Genomic DNA, 12002 nt, shown 5'->3' on the forward strand with positions numbered 1-12002 from the left:
CACAAAAACTCAAAAAAATTTCTTCATAGATAAAATTGAAAAATAATAAAATAATTGTTTACCATTATCTTCCTGTGAATCCTCCATTTTATAGTAAGTATTGATTAAATTCAAAAAATGAACTCCATCAATTCAAAATAAGTTAATTGATAGCATGTACGGTACGGAGCATGTGATAAGATAACTTTTCAAAACATTCAATTTTCTGGTGGCGGGTGGCGGGTGACTAACAACAGACAATCTATCTTTGACCCAACCTACAATTTTACCCAATCTACAATTTTACCCAACATCCAACCGACACTTTATACAACTCACCTAATAATTTAACCAATAACCACTATGGCTCAACTCACACTCAGTGAACTCTAAACTAACTGGAACGGGCTGTCCAATGCTTAGCCACAGAATATACTTTCCACAGAATGGAAACTTGTAATCAATCGCCTATCTAACCAATGCTTTTTACATGACGCCAATACTGAACACGTCACGTGACCTTGGGAAGTTCCAATCCTGGTCTTCTGATTGGCTCGTGGCAGTGAATGAGATCAATTGATCCGGATCATTGAAGTGATCCGAACCTACCATGAATACTATTACAATGCGGCGCTTCCTAACAAGATGGCGGATTTTGGCGTCAGGATATAGCAAAGTTTCCGTACTGTATGTATACTGTGGCTTAGCTACACCAAAAGTGTGTAAGGCGGAGTGAGTGAGACAGGCATACCGTGTGGGACTCCCTTCTCTCTCGTACTCATACATTCAAGCAGGCTGTTGCAGCTCTTGAGTACGATTTTTCATTTTTAAAGTTTAAAAACGGATTTGAATGAGTATTAGGGCTATTAGTATTAGATCACAACTTTATATTTATCATAATTTGTATACGGTATATTATGTAGGTAGGCGTATCATACATTTTATGTATAATGTATAATATAAATTTAGTGTAAGTAGCAGCATATAATACTAATAGAATCTAATAGAATAATACTATAATCTAATAGAATCTATAAGTACGAAAAAATAACATTTAATGAATTTTGTGTAAACACAGCTTTACAATAATGATTAATAATTCTGTGTTATCATCATGAGATGACATAATTATTTAGGTACCTACTTTTATTTTGAAAATTAATATAATTATAAATTATATAAACAATAATACACATATAATTATACACATAAAATTATTTTATAATTGTAAATTGAACGTTTATTAAATTTATTTGAAATGGGAAGATTTCAAAAATTAATTACAATTCAGCTGATATCATATTTTTCAAAATAAAGTAGGTACCTAAAATAAATTATGTCATCTCATGATGATAACACAGAATTATTAATCATTATTGTAAACTTGTAAAGCTGTGTTTACACGAAATTCATTAAATGTTTATTTTTTCGTACTTATAGATTCTATTAGATTATAGTATTATTCTATTAGATTCTATTAGTATTATATGCTGCTACTTACACTAAATTTATATATACATTATACATAAAATGTATGATACGCCTACCTACATAATATACCGTATACAAATTATGATAAATATACTATATTTATTATAAGCTGATGCTTAACACCAAATTTATATCCATAAATTACATCATACATAGAATGTGTGATAGAATGAATGATAGTCTTTGTAGGGAAACATTCACAATTTCTGCATCAGATATTATTTATTCTTTTTTGAATAAGGATTAATTTGTTCTTCAACTATGTTTTTTATTTTAGATGCTATAAAGTAGGCCGAAATTTTCAATAAACATAGAAACTATCACAGTACGGTATAACTTACTAGGAATATAACCAAATTTGTTGTTTTATTTTTGGTCAAATAAACTGATCAATATAGAAAGAAGTATTGGAAATGTATGTAAAACAAAAAGTTTGTCTTTTAGCATGTATATTCTTCTTCTCCCAATCTCTTAATTATAATTGAAATGTTCATATCATATGTTACTATAGAACTATAATCTAGAGAGAGTACCTCTTCGAAACAGTTGATAACTGGCGACCAATTAATAATTTTGTCAGGTTGGCATTAAGTTGAGATTATTTCATTAGGTTGGCACCAAGTTGAAGAATGAATTAAAATGCATTTATCGACAACAAATTGATTGGGCACTGCTGCTTCAATCAGAGCTATTCCTGGGAGTATAGATAATTATTTTTATTTTTCATAAAACAAACTCCTATGACGGGAGTTGCTTCTATCAATTGATCCTATTCTATCAAGACTAATTTTGTTTGTATATCCGACAGATCGCGAAAACTGCTTAAAGGGGTATTTAAAAAACTTCAGAAGTGTCCGTTGTAGAATCTGTTTGTAAAGAATGAGGAAATTCGGCCAAAATTTAACTTGGGCGGAAGAAAGGGGTTATTATTTATTAGAACGGCCAAATAGCTGTTTTTGCTTTTCCTAATGTGAAAATATCTTGCATAGAAGTAAGGCGCTTTTCCCATGAATCAATTATTCCCAAACATTGATTGCTTTTCCAAAGAAAATATAAGGTAGCTTTCGATAAAAATATTGGATTATATGTATAAAGGTTCGTTGACTGTCAGTATTCCTCATTAATAACATCAATGCTCCCCTTTCAAACAATGCTGACACATTGATGTGAATCTTACTATAATCTGGTTACTTTAGATCAGATGAAGAAAATAATGTTGATGATCGCTACTGTTTCAATTTCAATCATGTTTGACATTTATGCTTTTGATGCTAGCTGTTATTATTATGTGAAATAAGCTCTCATTGAATGAAATCATAATCATTGGAGTCAATAATTAGGCCTATACTAAGAAAGCAATTTGTTTGAATATGTGTGTTTGTGAATATATAGTATCTATGTCAGACGGATCTCGAAAACGGTTCTAACGATTTTGATTAAATCAGGAATATATTGTGCTTGCGACAAAAAACATTATTTTGGAACAGGTCTCAACTCTGGGAAAATTCGTTGAACTACCAAGAGAAAGGATTATTGGTCCCTCAAGTAGCAGCTGATCAGGAAAAAGTTTTCCATTGTCTGTTGAAAATGTAAGAAAGTGTGAGCAAATAAAAAACATTATAATAGCTGTAGTTAAGTTACCAAATTTGGCGACCTTACTTTAAAACATTGCAGTATTCATGGAACATATGGAAGAATAGGTTCAGAAAGTGACTGGATGATAGCAGAAGAAATTTAAAATCGATCTCTCCAAACATATGGTAGTTGAATGTAATGTTCATTGTGAGGTGATAGAAATGCGACTAATTTCCTCAGCTTCTGTTGTATTGGTTCCTCTGTTGCTCTATGTTTGTACGCAGCCATGGCCTTGAGAGAGACAGTTGCACTGTCTGTTAATTCATAATCTGGACTAAATACCACGAGAACCAATCAGAGAAGCCTTCTATTAAAAAAACCCTGCTCTGATTAATTCTCATGAAATTTAATCCTCATTGAAATTGAACAAGCTTTTGTGCTACTGGGCCTGATATTTTCATGTTTCAAAATCAGCTAAAAACTAAATCGAAAAAGAACATAATATTCCATCAGCTGCTTCTATTTCCTTTCATGATGTTATTAAGACACAAGACAAACCTATTGATATTGTTGGATCACAAGTAAATTCTAAACTTGTCAATTTAGACAGAAATTGAATTGAGTTACATGTAAGTTTACATCTAAATTTTCATCCCTAAGCTTTTGGTTTCAAGCTAAGATCAAAGAAAGAAATCATATAATGTTAGTTAATGATCAAAGCGATTTAATAAACTCTATTCAGATCTATGCAAATTCACATTAAATTGATCCCGCTTTGATATTTATGATAGTAAAGTTTAGGACATGAGAAATACGCCACAATAAATGTTATACTAACTATTATGAATGGACTCTTATGTATGAATGGACTTCCATGTAAGAAAGAATCAGTGGATTCTTCTTAGCTGCTTTTACACTTTTGGGTAAGTGAAAGGAAAAGTAGGCGACAGGCCATGCCAAAAATTCCAGAATAAGCAAGAGATCCATGTATACCAGAGTCATCAAATTCTGAATCAATTCAATTTGGAATTTATTCTTCAATTGCATCAAGCAAAAACAAAAATAACATGATCACTGCTAATTTGATAACTGTCAACAGGAAATATTAATTGCCAATGAATAAAGTTGAGGGCGACTCTTTAGCCCTGCCCCATATCCCACAAAATTCGCTGCAATTAGCAATTAGACTACTCTTCTACAGAGCACTTCCAACACATCAACTAATTATTTGAATGATTTGACTTAATAATTTTCATGCTAAGTTGTGGCCTAATCTCAAAAACGATGATAACAATTTTGGTAGGATTTAGATTATAAATGTTTCACAAAAATAATTTTATCTTTTAATTCCCGTAGCGAAGCATGGGTGCCCTGCTAGTATTTTTATACAAACCTGATTTGCAGTTACACAGTTTGGATTCAGAGCAGATAGGTCACTGCTTAAGCTGTGGAATATTTCATCTTGAAAGTAATTAAGAGTCTTGAGGGAGGAGGTCTTGCTGGGTTAACTCTTTGTGATCACAGCAAGGCATTTGATACCCTAGACCATGACATCTTAATGTCTAACCTCTCTGCCTATGTCATAGTTGGCAGTCCTCTGGTGCTTCTCCACTCCTACCAGGAGGGTCTTCAGCAGGCTGTCTTCACTAATGTTGTGAGGTCACAGGTGAGATTGGTGAACTGTGGGGTACCCGAGGGCTCTGTACTGGGGCCCATGTTGTTCATCATCATGATTAACGATGTTTCTCTCTCCAGACACAGGACGGTGATATGATATGCTTATGATACCCCATTATTGAACATCAACGGGGACATGGCTGACCTGCATGGAATGATGCAGGTCTCAGAGGAGACCGTGGCTGACTAATTCCAAGCAAGTAGATTTCTGCTTAGCAGTGAGAAGACCCAGTCAATCATGTTCAGCCTCAAGAATGGTGATCAGCACAATTCCCTCTTGGTGAAGTTTTTGGGCTTTATATTGGATCATAAGCTTGCTTGGTGAGATCACATGCAGGGTGTTTGATGCAGGCTCAATAGAGTGCTGTTCCTGCTGAGGAATTTGAGAGATTGTATTCCGGGGGCCCATCATATTATGTGCTACTTTGCCTTCTTCCATAGCATGATGGCTTATGGTATCACACTGTGGGGTGGTGCCACCGAGGTAAAAAAGGATATTTTTGGTGCAGAAGAAGGCCATTTGAATTTTGTGTAGGGCTGATTATCTTGTTAATTGCAAGCCACTATGTAAGGGAGCACATTCTGATGGCTTTCAACCTCTACATTTTCAGGTCTGCCATAACAGCTTCTCGGGGTCTTGATGCCTTGCCTATCAGAGGAGACTTTCACCAGCATGACACCAGGAACAGACACAGGCCGAACCTCCCATACTGTACATTGGAGAGGACTCAGAGCAGCTTGGCCTACTATAGCCAGTGAAGATCCTCTACAAGCTACCTGTCTCTCTTAGAAGTTTGCTTGAGGCAGTTTTGAGGAGAAGACTGGAGACGTTCTTACAGTAGAACCCCTTTTACTCCTTAAGGGAATTTTTTGAATGTGACAAGGCAACTGTAAGTAGCTACTTTTCTCAATAATACACTTGCCTTCCGCTTGATTGATCTTTTGTGTTTTAATTTCTGTTCTGACTGTCCATCTGCAGACTTTTTGGTTCTATTTTCCTCTTGACGTGTTCCCTTATGGACATGTCCTGGGTGCATGTATGAACATCAGAACCATTATTATTATTATTGTTTGTTTACATCTGTACAATCACTGTCAAAAGTAAAAATTAAATATTTCTGGCAAACTGCCAACATTGCAAAGCTAGAGAGAGATAAAGCTATAAGCTTTGTTGCATGATAGACAAGGATAGCAACACTATTGTATATCATATACTGTCATTTTAAGGAAGTGGTTATATTGGGTGAGTTGTATGTTTGATGTAAAGGCTCCGTTGATCAACTGATCGTTTTTCAGGAAACAGCCGGGAAAGAATTCATCTTGTCGGTTTCACATGAATTCGAATCTGAAATCTGCTGACACGCATGAGAGCGGCTTCACACATAAACCCTCAAATTTTGGGGAATTTTTTCCATTTTATTTCGAAAACCTCGGGGTTTCGAAAAAACATTCTCTACGAACACAAAGACAATAAAATTTTTGAGTGGTCGCGCAAGGCTCTACTATTTTTGTTTTTTTTATTAGCTACAGACTTTCAAAAAAGGGGTATTTTCAAGGTATTTTTGAAAATTCTGGAAACTTACTACTTTCACTCTACACAACTCATTCAACTTGGAGTAGTGATGAAAAATCACATATCACGTGAAAGTACAATTAATTCTGAACAAGATTCCTCAGAGATTTTGAAATTTAGTATAGTGGAGAGGGGAGTACTAGCAAAAATAGAAAACTATGTCCTACAGCCAAAATACATACAAATTTTCTATTGTAATAACTTTTGTGCATTATTAACATGAAATTTCGTACAATAAATTATTATTATGATACAATTTAATTAATTCTATACTTGTAGAAGAGAGGAGAGAGTAACCTCCTCCTCCTCCTACTCCTTCTCCACCTCCTCCTCTCCACAAATTTTTTAATATACTGTATTATGAATATTATCTTATCCAATTCGTATAATTGTATTAACTAAAATAATAAAACATAACTCCACTTCCATTAAAAATACATGGTACTACACAACTCATGTCGCTTCTCGACCAACTTGTCGAGTCGCCGCTCCACCCACACTGTTGTAACAGTGTAACAACAAAAAAATATTAAAAATTTAATGGAAATGTGAGTATCACATACTAGAAACTTGAGGGACAGAAAATTGACGTACCGAAATCTTGAAGAACTGAAAATAGGCTCATAACCATTCTCGGTAAATTAAGAATTTATATGCAAAATTCTAAGCTTATCAGTTCAGTAGTTCAGACGTGTATTTCCCATCCCGTACACGTATGAGACAATTCTTTTCTAGAGTTTGGTACCAATAGGTACTATAATTTTATGACACTAGCTCTACCTATTGCCATTGTTCTGAATTGATAATTGTTAAAAGTGATATTGAAAACTGTCTAATAGAAAAATCAATCGCTGTAGTTCGGTGTATTTTTTTATTCCAAGTTTCTCATTTTTTTATTTAGGAGAAGGCAGATGTAGGTCATACTCATTGCTGAACACTTTACATTGGGCACCCAATGTTTTTTTCCGAAAAGTCATCACCAGCCCATCATTAATTATAATTAATTTCCTCCATCATCTATCCTCTTGAGCAGATAAGCAGTAACTAGTTGAGAACACATTATTCTCACCCCCTCTATCTGACTAAGGACCTTCAATAAAGTTCACCACAAAGTTCACAACATAGATCTTTTGTTCATCTACTGTTGAGATGACATATGTGTATGGCTACAATGGTTCACTGATAGAAACATTGTGATATTGGCTAGTGAATGTCGTGTCAAGCTCCTCCGTCAGGTAGTGCTAACATCGCAAGGAGTTGTTCTGGAATGATTTGTTGTTAGGGGGAGGAGAGGTGCAATGTCAGGTGCAAAGGTAGTGTTGGGGGGGGGTGTAATTCTGGAGGGTCGGTCCGCCAGCGCTATTCTTTTTCATTCTAGCTCAGTTCGGCACCTCAACTGGTTATGGTTGCAGGATGTCTTCTGAATGAGCTCGTAGTTCTGTAGTAGTCGTAGTCGTCCCGTAGTAGTACTCGCGCTGCTTGGCTGTTCAACACACGTGTGTAGCGGCTCTCTCCACCTCTACATCACCAGATCACCATCACAACAGTGATTAATTTCATAATATTTCTATAATCGATCCAGTCTTTAGAATGCAAGACAGAACCATGCAGTGCCTTGTAGAAAAACCCATCACTGGATCTTCAGAGGTGAGAAAAAATTTTCATTGTACAGTTTACTGGAAAAAATGTTATTGACAAGGGTTTTGTATCACAGTTACACAGAGCTGCAAGTATTAGTTGAGATCACGGATTGAAGATCTTCTTTTGAAGGAATATGCATATTATTATAGATAAAGTAATAATATTGTATCAAATAATAATTATAGACTACCTCTGATAATAAAATTCCAATGAAAATTGGATTAATGTTACAGATAAAATGGTATAATTAATGATCTTCTCATTTTAATTGATGAAGGATAAAGATGAATGATTGTCAACATGAAGAACTTAATATACAACAATAATAATTATATTCATTTGTTCATCCATTTATATAATTATTATCGAGAGATAGTTAATGAGGATTCATATTCAGCCGTTATTGATGTTCATTTGATTCATTCTAATGATAAACGAGAAAATACCTAAGGAATTAAAAAAAAATCGCAATTGAAGAGATCTTTCCAGAAATTAATGTTGAAACGATTCAAATATATGTTAATTTTTGACTAATTTACAAGTTTTGTAGTTGTAAAAATATACTACTCGGTCGCTCAATCATCTACTTCATTCCATCAAATTATGCTTCATAAATAAAATTATAGTTGAGATGTTAGATAGCATCCCTTAATTAGGTACGGTACCTAACACACTGTACAAGAGGGGAGTTTTTCACCCCATCACAAAAGTAGTTCTATCATATTTTTTTGTCACTAGAGTGGAGGTAGAGTATTGAAACCGTCGATTTTCGCTTTACGGAATTGATTTGGGTGCATGAATTCAAAACTTATATTGCATGGATTCAACTGTTCGTATTACAATTATCGAGTAATATGATAGAAAATTATCGAGTAATAGATGATTTGAAAATTCATACTGTCTAAAATTCAAAACGTAATACGGTATGGATTGTTGTCAAAATTGGAAATTATTAACATAGAAGAATATTCAATAATTTAATTCATTCAGATAAAAATTTGTTTGATATATCAGTTTTTAGTTTTCGTTTATATCATTCGTAACTAATATTAATGATAAAGGTAGCCGACTGTCCTACTCGTATCCACCAAGTACATTACTCTATTTATTTATAATATGAATATTTATTATAGTTCAAAAATCCCCATTGACAATCCACAAGAAAAATGATGTACAACACTTTATTCTATAGCAATGGTCCCGAGGCTGGCCACATCGTTTATTATAGTTGCTCATCATATTTGAATTATTGCATGAAATATTCTCATTAACTATTAGCTTTACTCATGATCATATACCTAGGTCTACTATTAGCCGTAATTATAGAGTAATGATTATCAACAACAATCACTGTCAACCTATTGATATTTTTCGATCTTCTTTGTAAAGCAGTGATCAATAATTAGTATGAACATACAAATCTGAAAAAAAAATTCTTGTCAAATATGACAACTAGAATATAGATTAATGTCCTCAACCTACCAAACTTTAATCCTACGTAGTCTAGATTGAAAAACAGGAAGAGGGGTGAAGAGAGAAGAAACATATCGAGTCCCAAGAAAGCCAGCCAGATGCATCGTACTAGCTACTTGCTATTCAATTTTAACCCTTTTCATTTCATCAACTACCTACCTTCCTTTTGGTACGTCTCTCACCTGTGAGACAGTCTTCATCTCGTGCACAATTATTAAATCAATAAGTTTGTTTAAAACTACCTAACAAAATTGATTTGAAATTTCAACGTTAGTTGAAAGATACTGCGTTGAAAAGTTACAGTATATTGGATCTTCGAAATGTTATCTTTCATTTATTTATGCCAACTATTATTAGTGTAGACCCCTATTCATTTTGATCTCCATAATATTTCGTTGGTTTCTATCTCTTAATTCAAATAACTGCAAGATACGAAGGGAGATCTTTTGAAGTGCATGTGGAAAACTACTTTTTATATTTGAGTCTTTTATTTATGAACTGGAGCATTATTGAAAGAGTTGAATCACTCAAGCTAGTTATAATATGTCCAATATTCATCATATTATGTCCATGCCTTTTACGAGAAAAATGACCTCGAAATCGCTCTTCAATAGGAATAAATAAATCATATCTTTGAAACGGTTTGAGATTATGATGTGCAGTTTTCATCATTCGTTTTCTCTCGAATTTCTGTGTAAAATCATGTATCACATGACAACCTTCCCATTTACAAGAGTGAAGTTGAATTCGATATGACGGACAAAAATTTTGAAGCTTCTGAGAAGTAGTTTTTTTTTAATTCGAATAAGATCCCCAAATTGTGAAATTTTGAAATGAAATATTAAAAGCTGTTTCCATAATCTCCGCCATCTCTGTACGCTTATGTGAATCCAAAGAACTTCAAAGTCTACTCCGTATGAGTGAATAATTCAGAATCAAAATTCAGAATCCCTATAATACTAATAAACCCTATAAACTAATAATACTAACTTCATAGAAACTGCTATCACAAGTAGTATTACTAGTAGTTCTGTGAACAGTAGACCTCGCGCTCAGTAAGTTACATTGACCTGTTGTTATGTTTTCTCAAAAATTAATAAATAATTTATCAATTTAAAATGTTTAGAAAAAATCCTAAATAAACATAGAGCTTTCTGTCCTATCGTACCGTGACGTGTCGTCCCGGAATGTGAGTGTGAGCGCTGTTATCAGGTCTGGCTGCAATACTGTCTACAACGTTAATGGAATGATACATTTTCAAGATGTTCGATGTTTTTGAACGGGTAGTATTATAGTCCACCAAACAGCTGATTTATGATGAATAATTCTATAGTCTGATTTTTACTCTAATATTGGCGTATGAAGGAGGCTCCTTTTTCCTTTTATATTATCCTTGAAATACAAAATTTCCAAAAACCTTGTATATACGTCGACGCGCAATTTAAAAAGGAACATACCTGTCAAATTTCATGAAAATCTATTACCGCGTTTCGCCGTAAATGCGCTCGGTCAATTAATTACTCGTATGTTACAGACAAACAATAGACAGGCAAACAGAAATTAACGAAAGAGAGTTGATTTGAAAGTTGTGAATTATGGTGTTTATTAATCAGTTGAAATCATGAATCAGTGCATGAATGACAGTCTGTGTGATGACTCCCAAATAGCATCAGCAGTCATAAACGAATGGAAAAATGGTAGAAATTGCATGCAATTAATAATACAGCTGACGAAATGATAAATCACAACAAATTTTTTCTAATGCACTTTCAATTTTATCTTTTGATATCCTGAAAAAGGACATAGGAGTGAGTCAATTCCGTTGTTCAACGAAATTGACCTTTGAAAAGGTTAGAAGAATATGTGTTCAAAATTAGAAGCTGATTGATCAAATCGTTCAAAAATCATTGTGGAAGATACGGACAGACACACAGACGGACAAAGATTTCGGCCTTGAGTCAAAAGTAAAACTCGCTAACGCTAGTTCATTTACTGTATTTTAGAATAAAGATAAATATTAATTTCCATTCATGACTTGCCAAATATATATAATGAATTTCTGTTTTTCAGTTATCATCAGTTCAACAGTCATCAGGAGAAGCTTCTCCAGTGGATGTTTATGGTGAGTTTATCTATAGTTATTTAATTTTTCCTCCTCTAAATGCTCAATTGGAATCAGCTTAATATTTCTAGAATGAAGCTGTTCAATGATACAGATTATTTCTTACCTTGTCCAAATTTGAAATGAATCCAAATCGAAAACTCGCAGATTGCCTCCAATCATTTGATAAATTGCTGAGCTGAGGTAATATTGAAAATTGAATTCTGATTGGTTTCAAGTTTCCTGCTCGTATGAAATGCTCTCTTCAGTTTTAATTGAGCAATTTGTCTGTTTTTGCTCAGTGATGGAGTTGTCAGAAGGGCATTCAGTTTCAGATGAGAGGCAGTAGCATTTATGAATGAAGTTCTGTTCCATTCATGTATATTCTGACATCCCTCCCGCTGACCGTGTAATTGCGTTTGGACTGGTCATTGAAAATTGGAACAGACCACATGTAATGATTTTCAATCTCACCTTCCATGAATCTTCGAG

At 33.9% G+C, this 12002-nt stretch overlaps 1 protein-coding gene across 1 annotated transcript in view; it reads right to left on the reverse strand.

The window, feature by feature from the left end:
• Window positions 1-277, reverse strand: part of LOC111050065 (dynein heavy chain 8, axonemal) — a 78650-nt gene extending 78373 nt beyond the window's left edge. The window contains exon 1 of the mRNA XM_039434868.1: window positions 63-277. Within this exon, the coding sequence (XP_039290802.1) occupies window positions 63-87 (25 nt within the window). The 5' untranslated portion in view covers window positions 88-277. The remainder of the gene's footprint in view (window positions 1-62) is intronic.
• Between the last annotated feature and the right edge of the window lie 11725 nt (window positions 278-12002).

The sequence above is a fragment of the Nilaparvata lugens genome, chromosome 1 (genome assembly GCF_014356525.2).
Source record: "Nilaparvata lugens isolate BPH chromosome 1, ASM1435652v1, whole genome shotgun sequence".
Lineage (NCBI taxonomy): Eukaryota > Metazoa > Arthropoda > Insecta > Hemiptera > Delphacidae > Nilaparvata > Nilaparvata lugens.